The following is a 17,141-nucleotide window of genomic DNA, read 5'->3' as shown; positions in this document are numbered from 1 at the left end:
GAGAAGGGTCGTCATCGATGGGATTCCCATCTTGGCCAAGAGTGGGGAACGGCCCCCTGGGGACGGGGGCGAGCCATTGGCCGCGCTTCCTCCGCCCCCCCCCCCCCCCCCCCCCGCCTGCTACACGAGCAAATCAACTGCCTGGTCCAAAAGCTGCTCCACAGGCCCGGCAAGGAGGCGTTGAGCCGTCAGTGCCAGGTCTGTGGCCGCCATGGTCAGAAGCGAATCGGCCTTGGTCAAGGCTTCCACAGCCGAGGCCGGGGTTGCTTGCTGCTCAGGGCCGCCCGGCGTGAGCGAGGCGCTGCCCGTGGCCACGGGCAATGTCGACGCCTCGGCCCCGGCCGAGGCAGGCCCCGGAGCGGCGTCGCCAGGATCGCCGGAGGTCTTGCGCTTGGCCGAAAACCAGTCCACCAAGTTGACGATCGTGTCGGTGGTGGCGCCGAGGGCCGAAATCCGCGGCAAGGTCAGCCGGGGCTCCACCAGTGGTTTCATGCGGATGGCTGCCTCGGTGGCGTCGGCCGCGGGCACATCGGCAGCCGGTGGCACGGTGGTCGGCACGGCGACAGCCGGCACGCGAGGGACCGGCACAGGGATGGAGGCATGCAGGGGAGCCGAGGCGCCGGCGCCACCGCGACGGGCGGCCACCGCAGCAGCGGCCGCCGCAGCCGAGGCCGCCACCTGCTCGGCATTTGCCAGGGCCGAGGCCACCGTGGCCGAAGACAGGGGATCGCCGGAGCTGGCGCCCGGGCGTGCGGGTCCGGCATCGCCCGGGCCGCCGGGCCGCCGGTGCGCAGAGGCCGACTCCGCCCGGAAGAGGCCGACCACCGACAGGATGAGCTCCGTCATGAAGTGGTAGTGGCCGCCGTGCAGCGTGAGATCGGCCGGTCGGCCGCCATAGTCCAAATTCAGGGTGTAGTACACCGGAGGCAGGGGAAGGATGCCGAGGGGGTTGGCGGCTGTTTGGCCGATGGCCAGCTGCATCATGAAGCGCAGGAGGTCCGGCGACATTTGCCAGGTATCCAGCAGAAGTTCAGCCTGCGGCAAGAGGGCCACATTCTCCGAGCCAATGAAATCGGTCCCGGCATCCGCGGCAAAGGTGGGCAAACGCGAAAAGGCGGTCAGCGCCTCGGTCGATTCCCCACCCGGGGGAAGATCGGCCCCCGTGCCCGGCATCGACCCGGCCCCCGGCTCGGCCGAGTCACTGATTGCCAGCGCGGCGCCACCCTTGCCGGCGACCAGCGGCAGGCGCCGGATAACGCGCAGCCCCTCGAGCGAGAGATTGACACTGCGCTCGATCACCGGCGCGGCATTTGGACTGGCCAAAATGGCCTGCACCCGACGGGTCAGCCCGGACAGCGTGCCGGCCGGCAAAGACAGCAGGGCCAGCTGTCGGAGGACATCGGCCGCCAGCAACTCGGCCACCATGAGCTCTTGGGCCAATTCCGACAGGGTGCCATTCGGGTGCGCCGAAAGGAGAGCCGTCAGGGCCAGGGCATCCAGCCGGGCAACCACCGACCCGGCTGCTCCGGGGCCACGACGAGCCAGCGAGGACTTGGCCAGCACAACACGCGTGGCAAGAAGGCGCACGCTGGTCGTCACCGAAGAGAGGATGTCCGTCCGGGCGAAGATGCCGGTGTAGTGCAGCAGTGTGCGGGCACCGGTGGCGGCGGCATCGATCGCCGACAGGGCCGGCGCGGCCGGGCCCCCGGAGGCGGGCTGGTGCTGGGGGTGTGCCGCGGCGGCCTGGCTGGCCGGGAGGAAGCTTCCCAAGAGGAGAGACAAAGAGGTCCCGGTGGAGGCGGAGCTGGAGGCCGCGCGCAGAAGGGCAGACGCCTGCCGGGCGCTGCGCAGTGCCACGCGCAGGGCCTCGCGCGTCAGATCCACATTGAGGCCTCCACACACGGCATCCACATCCAGCAGCAGGAGCCCGGCGAACCCGGAGCAGGGGGTATTCCTGGCGGCGGCCGGTGGCCGAGCCTTGCCAAGGGGAAGATCGGCGAAGCCCACGGCCAGGGGGGTCCACTGGCCGGTGGCCGTCAGGGAGATGGGGCCAAGGCGTGCGCGGGCCAGGCGCCGGCCGGAGAGGGTCGTCGATGGCCCAGAGGTGCTGGCGGCGGCGGCGGCGGCGGCGGTCGTGGTCCCAGAGGACATGCTGTCCATGTGCAATGCCACCGCCCTCAGGAAGGCCGATGCCTTTGCCGACTTGCGGAAGCGGTTTCTCAGCGAAAGGGACAAGTCACGCAGGACCAACTCGGCGAGGAAGCCCGGCCGGCCGGCGTGAGCCACGGCCACAGCCAGGCGCTCCAGAGACAGGCCTGCCTGTGAGAGGCGTGTTTGCTTGGTTTGCCGGGCATCCGCCGCGGCGACCGGGCCGTTGCCGCCACCACCAGACGACGGCCCGGCCTCCATGTTGGGGGGCGAGCCGCCGGGCGACGGGGATGGACCCACATCCTCCGGCGCCGGGTACAGCAGCAGGGTGGTGAGAGCCGCGCGGAAGAGCAATTTCGCAAGGAGGATTTCCACCAGTGGCCGATTGCCTCGCGTGGAAAAGAGAGCCACCCGAGCCGAGGCCAGTGACAGGGCCATCCGCAGGCGCCCCTTCTCGAAGAGAACCATATCCGGAGAATGGGTGGCCGAGTGGCTGGCGGCCGGGAGAACGTCCATGTCGGGGCCGGTCCCCGGGGCCGGGGTGGCGGCCGGTCCCGGGGGCGCCAGCGTCACCAGCCGGAAGAGCGCCCGGGCCTTGGCATCGGACACAATCTCCACAAAGGGAGCTATCCAGGCGGACTCCATCTGGCGCCATTCCAAGCTGCGAAGGTGTCGCCAGTGGGCCGACAGATCGGCCGACGCCACCGCCAACACCAGGGACGTCTGCTCCCGGCGCAAAGAGCCATCAGGACCCGAGGCAAAGAGCCCGGCGCGGCTTTCGGCCGACAGGGTGATCTGATGAAGGCTCAAGCTGGCCACGGTCGGGCCGGAGCCCGGGTCCACCGGCGGGGCCGGCGCGACACCGGGCCCGGAGGCCGTGGGGGCGGTCTTCTCCGGGCCGGTGGTCACCGCTTCCAAGCGCGCGGCCACGGCCGGGACCGACACAGCCAGGCTGGCCAGTGACAGGCCAGACAAGCATGCCGGGCCAAGGTCCGCCGGCGCATCGGAAGCCAAGCACACCACCGCTCGCAGGCCTTGATCCAGGCCGAAGGTCACCTTCCACCTGGAGGGGGCCCGGCGTCCGGCCGGGGCACCGTCAGTCCCCAGACCGGCCGGGTCGATGTTTGGCGGGAGAAGGGTCAGCTGCACGGGGAGCACGCGAACCACCACCTTCAAAGGGGGCTCGCCAACCGCCAGCGGGGCACTGCCCTCGCCAATGGCCGGGCGCTGCTGCTGTTGCTGCTGCTGCTGCTGCTGCTGCCGCTGCTGCTGCAGGCGAGCCTCGGCCATTTCGGCCATCGAGGGGGGTGCCCTTTGGGACGACAGCAGGCGCTTGGTTGCCTGTCCCTGACGGTGGGCATCCGGCAGGAACTCCACGCAATCGCTGACGAAGCCGGTCACGCCTTCCGGCGACAGGGCCACATCCAGAGGGGTCGTGGTGCGGACAACGGCCAATGCCCCACGACGGCGTGCACGCAGCCGCGGCAACCGGAAGAGGATATGGTGTCCCGAGGCCTCCGGAGCCGGGGCATCGGACGGCGTGGCATTCGAGCCGGAAAGTCGGGTGGTGCGAATGACAAACAGCAGGGGGTCCACATCGGCGCGCAGCTGGCGCACGGACCACGGGTCGAAGAGCGCCACGGCGGCAGAAGCGGCGGGCACCGGGGCCGGCGATGGGTCTGACGTCGAGGCGGAGGAGGAGGTCGGCGATGTGGGCTCCGCCATGTCGACCGTCTCGCGCGAGCCGGACACCGGGGCCAGCGGCGACATCGGCCCGCGCGGCGTGGCCGGCGAAGAGGCGGCCGAGGAAACGGGCAAGCGCTTCCCCGTGCGATACCCCTCGACCAGGTCATACAGACGGTCGGCAATTAGGAAGACCGTCAGCAGGGTGCCCACCAGCCGGCCATCGATGATGACATGCGGCTCGCGGATGCGGATGTCCCCACGCCCGCCAAGGGCCGGTGACCGGGACACCGCCACCGTCAGGCGCGACAGGCCGACGCGCGCCGACGCGTCGCGGCCCTCCAGCAGTCGCGACACCAGGCGGTCAGACTCGGAGGCGGACTCCAAGCCCGAGGGCCCGGGAGCTCGGGCCCGGCCCGGGGCCGATGGGGCCCCGCCCAGCCCGCCAGCATGCTCCACCGACAGGTGTAGCCCATGGAAGGAGATCCCCAGGCGCAGGCCACCCGGGGCCGGTTCGCCGCCGGGCAAGTCGGACACCGGGGCCGATGCCGCCAGCGAGCCGTGGCTCGCCGAGTCGACCAAAGGCCGGAAGCCCGAGCGCAAGGGGGTCGGACTGGCGGCACGCGAGATGGGCGGCGAGCCACTGCGCAGGCTGCTGGCACTGCTGGCCGTGCTGGTGGCCAGGACGGCGGCCGCCACTGGAGACCCGGCGCCAGAGGCCAGCGAGTGCCATGTCTGCTCGGACAGGGAGATGGTTCGCGTTCGGCGAGCACGGGAGAGTGCACGCTGGGGCAGGGCCCCCGGGGCAGTGGCTTGGCCCGAGGAGCCGAGCGGGTCGCGCGCGGCAAGATCCTCAGGCGCCGGCGCCGGCGCATCTTCGGCAGCCACGCGCGTCAGGCCGACATCGATGCCGCGGATTTGGAAAACCACAAACGCCGCGGCCGTCGTCGAGGAGGCCATGCTTGGCGAGGGCGAGGGCAGGCCAGCCCCGCCGGTGGCCGTGGCAGTGGCGGCGGCGGCGGCGGCGGCGGCGGCGGAGGACGACGAGCCGAGGGACGTGGTGGATGCCCCGGCATCCGGGTTCCCGGGTGGCAGGCCCGGTGATGTGCCCGTGCGCTCGGTGGCCCAGGCCTTCGCGCCGGCCGATCGGAAGTGCAGCAGCGGCAACAGCGACAGAACCAGGGCCTGAAGGGCCTGCTCATGGGTCAGAGCCACCCGGGCGATGAGCTCGTCAAGGGACCCGCGGAAGTGCCGATGCTCGGCCCCAATTCGAAGCTCCCGCAGGGACACATGCACCAGGTCCAGGCTCTTGCCATCGGCCGGGGAGGCCCGGTCAGCCAGCAGCGGAGAGGGTTGCTGGTTGACGGAGGCCGTCAGGCGGGCGTGGCAAATCCCGCGCTCGGTGATCTGGGCCACGCCGAAGCGCAGCACGAAGGACCCGATGGCGGTCGGCCAGGTGATGCACAGGGGCGGCGGGCGAACATACACCCCGAGGCGGAAGCGCAGGCCCAGCGCCGGAGCCTCGGAACCGGGCCCCGGCATGGGCGGCTCGCTTGTTGCCGGCCCCGGCCCCGGCCCCGGCCCCGGCCCGGATCCACACCCGGCCCCGGGTCCGGATGCCTCCGCCGCAAAGCGCACCGACCCGAAGGAGCTCGGGAAGTCCGGATGCGACTGCGACGAGGCAATGCGCCGGGCCAGGTGCGGCGCCGAAGGGGGGGCCGTGCCGGAATGCCGGCCGGCTCCGAGCCGTGTGGCCACCGCTGCCCCGGTCTCCCGGTCGGTGGAGCCGGACGACCCGCGCCGGGTCAAGCCGGCCCGAGTGCCGGCCGAGAGGCTGGAAATCCGCGTCAGCGTCGGCGCATCGTTAGGGGAGCGCCCCGCGGCCGGTGCATCAGCGGGGCTTGCGGCCGGCCCGGGAGACGGCGGCGAGCCCGGGCCCGGGCTCCCGGGCGACAGCTCATCCGGTCCCAGCCCGGCGCCGGGCGCGAAGAGAGGCACGCCAGCGCGCAGGACTTCCAGCAGCGGCTCGGCCGCACGCAGGGTCCGATCAAGCTGCTGCAGCAGGGCCACCACATCGCCCGGCTGCACGTCGAAGGCCAGAGCCGGGACACAGGCCCCGACGCAGGTGGCGCTGGTGTCGGCACCGCCCTCGGCCCCGACGGCGGCGTCGTCATCGCAGCCGGCACACTGGCCCCGGCGCGAGTCGGAAAAGGCGTGCGCCTGCAAGCGAGGCGCCAGCGGCACCCAGCGGTGGCTGAGCCCGCCCGAGCGTGACAGCCGAACCATGCGGCCCCAATCGAGACAGGCACGAAGCTGAGCCCCGGCCCGCACCCGCGCCCCGATCGACCCGATGGACAGGTAGGTGCCGGAGAAGATGTGAAGAGCCACACTCAGGCGGTCGGCCGTTTGCCGCGGGAGGACCAGGGTCTCCGGGTCGGCAGTCGGCTGGGCAGCCGGGGCAAAGGGCCCGGCCCAGAGATCCACCAGATTGGCCGGCAGGCCGCTGGCCAGCGCGGCCAACGACGCCAGCGGCATCTGGGCCTGATGGCGACGGAGGGACAAGTGCAGCTCCATCACCGGCAGCTCGATCAGCACCGGCGCCAGGCGAATGGTCGCTCGACGGAGCCGGAAGGACACCATGACACCGGCGCGCGGCAAATCCGACTGGGGCCGATCTCCGGCCGCCGGGGCCCCGGCAGGCACCGGGGCCGGGGCCCCGGCGGGCAGGTGCGACCCGTCATCCGGGGCCGGCACCGGGGCCGGCATCGACACCGGCGAGCCCGGGGTGGGCGGCGGGGGCACCGGCGGAGGCGGCCCCCCTGGCCCATCACCCAGGCCAAAGCGAGCAGCCAAGGAGTCTGCCATCGACACGGCCGATGTGTCGGAGTAAATGCGCAGCATGCTGTGCGGCCGGGCAGAAGGCATGATCGCCTCGAAGGCCGCCGGGCAAATGGTCCGGTCCACGGAGTAGGTGGACACGCCGGAGCACGACGAGGCCGAGGAGATGGACCCGGATGAGAGGGACTTGGAGTGGCGTGCGCCGGACCCGGGCGGCGGCGTGGTCGGCGGCGGCCCCGGAGGCAGGGGAGACATGGCCAGGGCGGCCGGGGTCGGCGTGGTCGGTCGACTGGCCCCCATCTCCGGCGACTGGTAGGCATGCTGGAAGTGGTCCATGGGACTGGGCCCGGGCGAGGGGGCCAAGCTGCTGGAAGACCCGCGTCGGCTGGCCGAACGTGTGGGCCCGGGCCCGGGGTCGGTCCGGCTGGCGCGGGAGCCGGCCGGCGCCATGGCGGCCAAGAACCACGGGAGGATGATCGTCAGCCAGTGGACGGCCACCGGCGACACGGCCAGCACCACGGTCTCCAGGTCGCAATCCTCCAGCGTGGCCAAGGCCAAACTGTCGAGGTGCACGCGCACCGAGGAGGACGCGAGGCCGGGGCCGGCGTCCTGGCCCGGGGCCCGGGGGCCCCCGGCTTCGGGAGCCGGCCGCGGGAACCAACACCGCACATCCAGCCCGCCCCCACCGAGGCAGAGCAAATCCACCGGCGTGGCCGTCGGGGCCGGGGTGCTGGGGCCCGAGGGCGAGTCGGCCGGGCTGGCCGGCCGGGAATCCGACCCCCCGGGCATGTCCCCCTCCGAGGGACACGTCTGCCGGCTAAGGAAGAAGCCGGCCTGGTGCATGGACAGACGCAATAGAAGCGACCCCCGTTCCGGGGTCGGGTCATCGGTCCCGGCGCCAGCGACGCCCGGGGGTCGGCTGATGAAGGCCGCCCGAAGGCGATCCAGCTCGAAGCGCACGCCCAGCTCCACCGGGGCAGCGGGCCCGGAGGAGGGGGCCGCAGTGGAGGCTGGCACAAATCCCAGGCCAGCCGTCGGAGAGGAGGGCTCCTGCCCGGGGGCGGCCGCGGCGGCGCTCGGATGCGGGCCGACCGCCGACGAGGAAGAGGACCGAGCCCGGCGGATGGAGCGCGGAAGGTTGGCCGGCGTGGCGCGTGGCGTGCTGCGCGGCGAGTGGGCCTCATGCGAAGAGGCCCCCGTCCGGCGCCCGGGGCCCGGGACCACGGCATCCGAAGACAGCCCATCTAAGGCCAAGATCAAGCGGCCAAGGCTGAAGCAAGTGCTGATATTCAGCACCACCGGCCGGTCGGAGAGCCCGTTGTCCGGGCCGGCGCCACCGGCCACCGGGGCGGCCGGGGTGGGCATCGCCTCCGAAGTTGGCAAGCTGTCCAAGTAGAAGTGGTCCACCGGGAGAGCGCCGGAGGCGCCGGCGGTCGCGGCACCACCGCCAGCATTGGCAGGCCCATTGAGGGTGGCAAGGGCCTCCAGGGCCGAGTCCACCAGCGGCCGGGCCATGGTGGCCATGGCCAGCAGCCCCGGCAGACTGATGCGCGTTTCCACCAAGGCCAAGCGCCCGGACAGGAGGACAGGCCGGCCGGCCGTCGGGGCCGTGTCGGCGGCCCCCAGCGCCGGGCTCCGCGTGTCCGCGCCGCCGGCCAGATAGGGATGCTCGCCGGCCAGGCCGCGTGGAAGCCGCGCCCGGACTTCGATATCAGCCAGGCTCAGGCCGAAAACCGTGTCGGCGAAGGTCACCTGTGCCAGCCCCAGGCGCAGGACGAGCAGCTCGTCCGCACGGCGACCGGCCAATTCGCGCTCCGGCGGGGCCATCAGCTCATCGGCCATGGCAGCCAGGCCGGGCGTGCCGGCAGGCCCAGCCACATGCGGCACCCCGGGGTCCGACGCCCCGGCAACGTGTGCTCTTCCGATCTAGGTCACCTGTGCCAGCCCCAGGCGCAGGACGAGCAGCTCGTCCGCACGGCGACCGGCCAATTCGCGCTCCGGCGGGGCCATCAGCTCATCGGCCATGGCAGCCAGGCCGGGCGTGCCGGCAGGCCCAGCCACATGCGGCACCCCGGGGTCCGACGCCCCGGCACCCGGGGCCAACAGCGCGTCTTCCTCATCCAAGTGCGAAGCCCCCGGGTCCCCACCCCGGGGCCGGCCCCAGCGCACGGTCCGCGGGTAGTTGGCCGGCGAGTAGAGATGCGGACCGAGCATGCGGAAGAGCCCGCTCGGCCGGGACCCCACGTCCCACGCGCGCCAGTGCCGCAGGCAACGCCGCGCATACTCAACCAGGTGGCTGGTTGACAGGAAGGTCGGAGGAGGCCGCTGGGTCACCATGACATATGCCCGGCACCGGTCGGCGTATCGCACCCGGCAGGAGCGCCGCAGGACCGACGCCAGCAGCGAGCAAGAGCCAAAGCTCTCGGCCGGGGCCGGGGGAACCGCGCCCGGGCTCACCTCCGGAGACAAGTCCCCCGGGCGGGGAAGGAAGCGCTGGCCGGCGGCCTGGCTGACCAGCATTTCCAGGGCCTGGCGTTCGGCGTGCGGCAGCCGGGCGGCCACACTGCGCAGATGGCTGGCCTGCAGCCAGCCGGGATTGGTGATGTGCGCGCGATTGCCAAGGCGCCACAGACCGCTGGCATTCTTCAAGTAGTCCGGATCGCTGCCCGGGCCACCGTGGCCGGCCAGGTGCCGCACATGCGACACATGAGCCACGAGAGCCACCACCAATGCCCGGCGCCAGGCCAAGGCATCCATCAGCGACTGTGCCAGCACCCCGACCGAAGTCAGCTCCGATACGAGCAAACTGCCCAGGCCGATGTCCGACGTGGCCGGCATGGCCAGGCGCAGGAAGATCCGCGGGATGTCCAACTGCATGCGGCTCGGGGAGGGACGCTCACCGGAGGAGGACCCGCCAGTGCCGCCCAAAGGCCCGGCATCCAGGCCGGCCCCGAGCCCGGTCGCATCCCCGGAGTCCAGCAGGGCCGCGGTCAGGTCATGCGCCGAGCCATGGCGCGAGGCGCCTCGCGAGGTGGACTTCGACTCCTGGAACCCGGCAGCCCGGCGCAAGTCCAACGTCGCCACCGGCACAGTGAGCAGGATGAGCGGCGAGCCGGACTCCCCGCCGGCCCCGGCCCCGGGGCGCAGGGTGCCCGATGTGCCGGGGTCCGCGCGGACCCCGCCACTGCGTGACCCCTGCACCGACAGCACCACCCCAGCCACCTCGGCCAGGCCGGCACTGGAGAAGAAGCCCGACTGCGCGCACACACTCAACGGCAGGGAGTCATTCCACCGGAGAAGACACCCCTCCAGGAACACCAGCGGACTCCCCGCCGGCCCCGGCCCCGGGGCGCAGGGTGCCCGATGTGCCGGGGTCCGCGCGGACCCCGCCACTGCGTGACCCCTGCACCGACAGCACCACCCCAGCCACCTCGGCCAGGCCGGCACTGGAGAAGAAGCCCGACTGCGCGCACACACTCAACGGCAGGGAGTCATTCCACCGGAGAAGACACCCCTCCAGGAACACCAGCGAGGGGGGGGCCGGGGGGATGGCCGCCGCCACATTGGCCGCCTGGCCGCCGGGGGCGGCGAACCCCCGGGCATCCATGACCCCGACACCCGGGTACCGGCCGGCCAAGCCATCATCAAAGAGCCCGCCGCCGGCCCCGCCGAGGGCAAACCCAACCAGCCCGATGCCGGAGCCGGCCGTGGCGCTGGTGCCTCGAGCCAGGCTGTCCAGGGACTGCCGGTAGTACTCCGCGAAGAAGGGCTTCACGCGAGACGAATACCCGGCCATGAGCATGTCCATCTCATCATGGAGGCTGACGCCCTGGAGACATAGGCCAGGAGGCGGGGAGGGGAAGGGGGCGGAGTCAGCAAAAGGGCCATGCCAAGAGAAGAATGCCAAGGGTGTCCCAGGGGCACATACCGCTGACAGAAGGCGGAGCTTGCTGACGGCCAGGAAGGTGGCCAGGTCGGTCGCACGTCCGACCGTGACAATCGGCCCGCTCACCCGCGTGCATCGATCAGGAATCGACTCCCGGCCGCCGGGGCCGAGTGCCTCCCCCAGCGATCGTGGCAGGTCCGCCGGCAGGGGCTGGTCGCGAAGGACCGACACGCGGATGCGCAGGACTTCGCACAGTTCGAAGGCCGGACCCGCGACCGGGGGCGTCGGGGACCCTGGTGTGCTGAGCGGCGTGGAGGTGGCCGAGGGCCCCCCTGGGGCATCGGCCTGTGCGCCCGGGATATGAAGTCCCAGAGCCGGAGCTCGTGTGGGGCGCGGCTGGCCAAAGGGACCAGGCGAGGGGGGCGCCGACAGGGGCTGCTGCCGGTGGGGGGTCCCGGGCCCGGAGCCCGGGGCCCCGGCCGCCGCGAGAGGGGCAACCGCGAGTCCAGACACCGGCCGCGCCGGGCGCCGGATCATGGCCCGGACATCCAGCAGCGGCATGTGCAACTCCAGGGCCCGGGTCAGCTCATCAAAGAGAAGCCGACATCCATCCGGCGCCTGGATGCGGAAGATTTGGTCGAAGGGAGAGTCGCCGGGCGTGGCGCCGGCAGCACGACCGGCAGCTAGGGAGCGAGTGGGAGAGAGAGAGAGGGGGGGAGAGAGGGAGAAAGGCAAGAGCAGGAGGGAGGTGTGTGTCAGAGACCAGGACATACACGGGCAACAGAGGGAGGGGGGGCCAAGAAGAGGAAAGCCCAGGGGGCGCGGGAGTACCAGGCGCACCGGGCGGCCCGTCAAGCAGCATCACATCGATCGGACCGGCATCCACCTGGATGCTGATCATCATCTCTCGCAAGACCGGGGAATTGGTGATTGGCAGGTGCAGCGAGTCATCGCTGCAGAGCATGGTCTCCAGGAAGGCCAATCCCGCGGGCAGGAGAACGCGACTCAGGAGCAGGTGCGCGTCGGGCACACGCATGCGCGCCCCGGTCGGCAGGTCCACGCGGATGAGCAACGGCCGGACGCCGCGCAGCGGCGAATCGCTCAGGATGATCCCCAAGCCCAGAGACCCAATGGCAAGCAGCGGGCTCGGGGCCGGGGCCGGGGCCGGGGCCGGGGCCGGGGCCGGGGCCGGGGCCGGGGCGCCACCCCGTGCATCGCCAGGGTCCTCGCCCGACAGGGAGGCCCGGCGGGCGGGCGCCACCCCGGGTGCCGGGGTCCCAAGCGCCGGGTGCGCCGCATCCAGCGGAGCATAGAGGGCATCCAATGAATGCAGCTCCGGGGCCACGACCACCAATGGCTCGGTGGCCGGGGTGGAGGCCCACCCGGCCGACGCGGCGCCCAGGGCCTCCTCCAGGCCAGGATGCCGGCGCGAGGTGGTGGCCGAGCGCCGGCCCGATCCCGGGCGCATGCTCTCCGGCGCGGGGGCAAAAAGCATCACCGGCCCGGTGACCAGGTGCACGTCGACGCTCGGGACGTCATCGGCCGCGGCGCCGGGGCGCAGACGGTCAGCCGGGCCGGCGGGTGCCCGGGCGCCTGGCCGGACCGACTCCGCTGCATGGCGCTCGCACAGGGGCGCCGAGCGGATGTCCACATCCAAGCTCGGGGCAAACGCCAGCGAGTAGTACCCGGATGCGCTGTCCCAGCCATCACGCACAAACCAAGGCGGCAAGCTGTCCAGCCCGGCCCCGGGGGGAAGACCGGCCGGGAGGGGGAGCGACATGGCCGCCGCCGAGTCCTCCCAGGCCTTCCACTGCCGGTCGAAGAGCTCCTTTGCCACGGGGTCCGGCAGGGCACCGAGGTGCGTCGGCAGGGCCAGCTGCAGGCGCCCGGCCGTCAGGCAGAAGCTGGCCTCCAGGCGTCCGGGAGCCGGAGGCGCATGGCGGGTGGCGGCGGCTGCCCGGCGCCGCGCGCGAATCTCCTCCCCGGCCCGTTGGAACCGGTCACGGACCTCGTCCACCGTTTGGAAGGCCAAATCATCGCCCAGGTAATTTTCCCACGCCAAGAGGAAGAGGTGGATGGCCAACCCATGGGCCAGGCCCGTGGCGCCGTCCAATTGCACGTCGATGGTCAAGACATCGTGCGGGTCGTCCGGCTCGCGGAACTTCGGCTGCGGCGGGGCTGCCGCAGTGCTGAAGGCCTGTGCCTTACGCGAAAAGGCCCGATGCGCGAGGACATACGAGTAATTGAAGGCAAAGAGCAGGCGCTCCACATGCAGGAAGCGCTCCACCCGCGAGAAGCGCTCATAGTAGGTGTGGGACTTGGGCAAGGAGAAGGACACGGTGACTCCTTCGGGGGCTTCGATACGGCATGGCATGCTGACCATACTCGGACGGAAGCTAGCCAGGTGGGAGGAGCGGTGCGGGGTGGGAGATGTCAAAGGGGAGGAAGAGCAGACAAACGACGCGGGAGCAGGTAAGGCGACAAGACAGAGATGGTGAAGCCCCTCGCCCAGAGAAGCCGGAGAGAGGGAGAGAGGAAGAGAGAGAGAGAGGAAGAGAGGGAGAGAGGAAGAGAGGAAGAGAGGGAGAGAGAAGAAGAGAAGAAGAGAAGAAGAGAAGAAGAGAAGAAGAGAAGAAGAGAAGAAGAGAAGAAGAGAAGAAGAGAGAAGAAGGGAGACACTTCCGACAGGCAGAAGGAGGTACGTACGCGTGTGCATCGGAGCGGAAACCCACATTCAGGGCCGGCGTGTCGAGGTAGAGGGCCGCATTCAGGTCGCTGGCCGAGGGGAGGCCATCGATGATGTTGGCCTCATTTACGGGCAATACCAGGCGGACATTCCGCCCGCGGAAGCCATAGCGATACTCGTAGGGGGTGTGAAAGAAGATGGGATGCACGCCGGTCGACGCGGAGGAAGTCAACGTCGCCGGGGCTGGCTCCGAGACGAAGTCCGAGATCAGGTCGATGATCAGCTCGGCATGGTCGCGCAGAACATGGAAGGTGGCATTCTCCGTGAGCTAAGGGCGGGGGGGGGGGGGGGGGGATGCCCCAGGGAGCGGGGGTCAGACAGCCGGCTGCAAGGGAAGAGAGGCGCGGGAAAAGCAGGCGACGAGGAGGCCGAGCCGGCCTCGACCCCGGGCGTACCACATCGAAAGACCACGCGTGAGGCCCTCGGCGCCAGGAAGCCGCAGATGACATGACCCCGGACACTTGCAGCGTCGAAGCAGCCACCAGGGGGGCATAATTCAACGAGGTGTTGATGGCCACCGAGGAGAGCACCACCTCCAGGACCGCCGCATGGCCACCCACCCGCCGGGCTGGCAGCCAGGGCACCCGATACCCGATGCTGGACCCCTCCTGGAAGGTGATGTCCAGCCAGGCGTACCGCCGACTGGATCGGGCCGGCCCGGGCTGGGAAACCGGCGGCTGATGGTCCGCCTGCCCGGTGCCCGGTGCCAGGGCGGCGCCGCCGGGCCCCGAGGCATCCGGCCCATCGAACCCGGCCTCACGCCCGGGCTCGCGCGTCGGCACCCGCAATGTGCTTGGCCCCTTGAAGTGAACATGCACCGCCAGGGCCGCCGGCAGGGCGAGCCCCTCCCCGCCCGGGGTCCCGGGCCCGGGAGCCGGCGCGTCATCATACATGAAGGGGAAGAAGTGCGACATGAGCCGAGCACGCTCCCGGTCGGCCCACGGCCCATAGCGGATGGTGGCATTCTGCACCATCAGGTCCAGCTCCCACCGGGGATGCTGGCCGAGCTGGCGCAGATCATACCCGGCGGCCGCGAGCGACCCGCCCACCGAGCCGACCGGCTTCAGGGGAATGCCCTCGCCGGTGCCCTGCTCCGGGTCGGGGGCGCTGGATGCCAGGCCCGCGGCGCCCTCGGCCGAGAGGGCCATCAGCCGGGTGTCCACCAAAGCCAGCCGGTCCTGGATGTAGGACAGGCGAATGAACGGCGCTTCGAAGACATCCGTCACACGGGCATACTCGTCTTGCTGGTCGAAGAAGGTCGCCGGCAGGGCATCCTCCTCCGAGGAGGGCAGCCGCGACCCGGCACCAGCGTGTGGCCCCGGACCGGCGGGAGGACCCGCAGCCGCCGGGCTTGTGGTTGCTGCCGCGCCAGGACCCCCGGGCGCGGGGGCCGCCATCGCCGAGGGCGCACGCATTCGCGGATAGGCGTCGGTCGGTGCGCCGGGGCCGGCGGTCGGCTCGGTCGGCCGGAGCCCATGGTTGCGCGAGCGTGGCTTGAGCGCACGGCCAACCGCGCGCAGCCGGAACCGCAGTCGATCGGCCCAGCCGGCGTCCGCCGGCAGGAGAACCGACCCCGGGTCACCGGCCGCCGGGGGGGCATCCTCCGAGGCGGTGGACGCCAGGAGCGCGGCCGTGGCGGCGGCCATGGCCGCGTCCGACTCCCCGGCGGCCAGGCCGTCAATGTGCACGGCCTCCGGCCCGTCGGCCGGCGGGACGGCCACGCTGCGGGAGAGATCCACAAAGAGCGGGGCCTCGGGCGGGAAGTCGAAGCGCGGCTGCAACGGCGGCAGGAAGTCATCGTTCGGGATCAAATCAATGCGAACCACCTTGAGAGCCGCATCAAAGCGATAGGCATACGGACAGGCCAGGGCCACGGCCGAGGGGACGGCGGCTGCGCCGTGCAGGTCCCCCGATGACCGGCCCCACGGGGCGACGAGGCTGGCCAGGAGCCCGGCCCCGGCCGGCGCATCGGGCGCTTGGAAAAACCCCAACGGCCGGAGGGACCGAATTAAATGCCGGTGCGGATGGAGGTAGTCCGCCGGGGCGACCGTCCCTCCACCGGGGGAGGGCACGGCGACCGAGGCGGCGGCCGCGGCCCGAGCCGCCATCCCCCGGGCGGCCGGCCGCCGGAGCCGGTCCAGCCACTGGCGCCAGGTCGGGCGCAGGGCTGCCTCGGCCAGATCGGCCGGCAGCGGCACCGGCGGCGAGTAGGGCACCTCGGCCAGGAGGCGGCCCTGGAGCTTTTGCACGGTCATCACGAAGATCGTGGGCAGGACCGTGGTCCCGGCCATGATGGCCAGCGTGTCGATTTCCACATCGACCGGCAGCCAGGGCGGCAGGCCCAAGCCGCTCAGCGAGTCGACCACCGGCTCGGCCACCGCATCGAAGAGCTCCTGCGGCAGGGGCCGCAGCAGGGCGGGTGCCTGGCCGGCAGGAGGGAGACCGGCGGAGCTTGTCTCCCGGGATGACCCCACCGAGGGGGGGGACTCCGGGCTGTCGACCACCGGCATGGCCGCCTCGGCCTCCTGCTTGGACTTGGCCGGGCCTTCGCCGGTGGATTGATCAAAGATCCGGACCTCGGGCCCGGGCGCGCCATCGCCGGCCGAGGCCGCGCGGAAACGCTCCAGCCGTGCCAGCCAGAGGTCCACCACGGAAGAGCGATTGAAGATGGACACTTGGACACTTCGCAGGCGCAGCCCAAGACGACTGGTGCTCGGGCGGACATTCAGGTCCGCCAGGACGGCAGCCGCCGTGCCCGACAACGAACTGTCCCCCAAGGCCACGGTCAGGGCCGCGGCCGCGGCCGCATGGGACTCCTTGGTCAGGCCGCCCCGGCGGCGGCCATCCCCGGCCGCCGCACCGATGCCCATGCTCCCGGGCAGCCCGCCGACGCCGGACCCAAGCCCGGCCCCCTTGGCCCCGAAGGCCACCATGGCCTCCTCCCCGGGGAAGAGCCAATATCGAAGGTACAGCCGCAGGCCATCAATCTCCACCATCATGTCCGGGGTGACCAGGCGCACTCCGCGCAGGAGCAGCTGGCCACTCAGCAGCGATGTCAGGCTGATGCTGTACAGGTGCACTTGCGCGGCTGGCGGTGAGCCCGGGGCCACGCCTCGCAGGAGCAGCAGGTTCACCAGCGACGACAGGGCCCAAGCGGCCACGCGTCCGGCGAAGTGCACGAAAAACACCGACATGATGGCCAGCACCAGGATGTATGTGCCGAAGATGAGGTCTCGCAGGAAGGGATCGAAGGCCGGTGCCGAGTCGTCCTCCAGCGCGCGCATGTCACCCAGCAACGGCGACACCCCGAGCGGGTGGGCTTCTGGCCCGGGGTCCGAGAGGAGGGCGCCCCTGGCGGATGCCGCACAGGCGCACATCGCCAGCAGGACAAATGGAACGAGCGCCCGGCGGCCCGGCAGGCCGATGCCCGCCCGGGACACCATCGCGACAGGCAGAGCGGGCACCTCCGTCCGGGGAACCGGGCACGTCGCGGCAAATGCCGGCAGGGAAGGAGGGAAAGAAAGTGACAGCGAGGGAGTCTTCAGGGAGTGGGGGGAGGGGGGGAGCAAGAAGGGACGGGGCGAGGCAAACTGAAAGAAAATCAGGGGAAAAGATGCTGAGTGGGAGTGAAGGATGTTGCCAGCCCCTCGGCCTGCAGGGGGGGGGCGGGGGAGGGAGCCTGCTTTTGGTGTGGCCCGTCCGCCTGCGTGTGGCCCGTTCTTTCGCGCTGCGCCTGCCTCCCTCGCCCGCCTTGCCACCCCCTCCCTCCCCTCGGGCGGGCGGGCGACGCCGAGCGTGCAAGTCGGCACAGATCGCACGGCGCACATCCCAGCTGACGGC

General features: G+C 71.6%; 3 protein-coding genes across 3 annotated transcripts in view; all 3 read right to left on the bottom strand.

The window, feature by feature from the left end:
• H696_03388 (hypothetical protein) overlaps positions 1-77 on the bottom strand; it is a gene marked incomplete at both ends in the record, with an annotated part of 4,165 nt that extends 4,088 nt beyond the window's left edge. The window contains one exon of the mRNA XM_009497254.1: positions 51-77. Within this exon, the coding sequence (XP_009495529.1) occupies positions 51-77 (27 nt within the window). The remainder of the gene's footprint in view (positions 1-50) is intronic.
• A 43-nt stretch (positions 78-120) lies between these two features.
• On the bottom strand, positions 121-8,511 carry H696_03387 (hypothetical protein; the record flags this gene model as incomplete). Its single annotated transcript, XM_009497253.1, has 1 exon — positions 121-8,511. One exon carries the CDS (start codon positions 8,509-8,511, stop codon positions 121-123), a length of 8,391 nt encoding a protein of 2,796 aa, XP_009495528.1.
• Positions 8,512-8,595: 84 nt separating this feature from the next.
• H696_03386 (hypothetical protein) lies at positions 8,596-16,744 on the bottom strand (the record flags this gene model as incomplete). Its single annotated transcript, XM_009497252.1, has 6 exons — positions 8,596-9,924; positions 9,974-10,498; positions 10,598-11,238; positions 11,396-12,951; positions 13,262-13,569; positions 13,697-16,744. The coding sequence occupies 6 exons, from the start codon at positions 16,742-16,744 to the stop codon at positions 8,596-8,598; spliced, it is 7,407 nt and encodes a 2,468-aa protein (XP_009495527.1).
• Positions 16,745-17,141: the final 397 nt, after the last annotated feature.

This window comes from Fonticula alba (genome assembly GCF_000388065.1).
Source record: "Fonticula alba strain ATCC 38817 unplaced genomic scaffold supercont2.5, whole genome shotgun sequence".
Classification (NCBI taxonomy): Eukaryota; order Rotosphaerida; family Fonticulaceae; genus Fonticula; species Fonticula alba.
The sequence above is the reverse complement of the archived record's forward strand: the minus strand, read 5'-3'. Positions and strand labels throughout refer to the sequence as shown.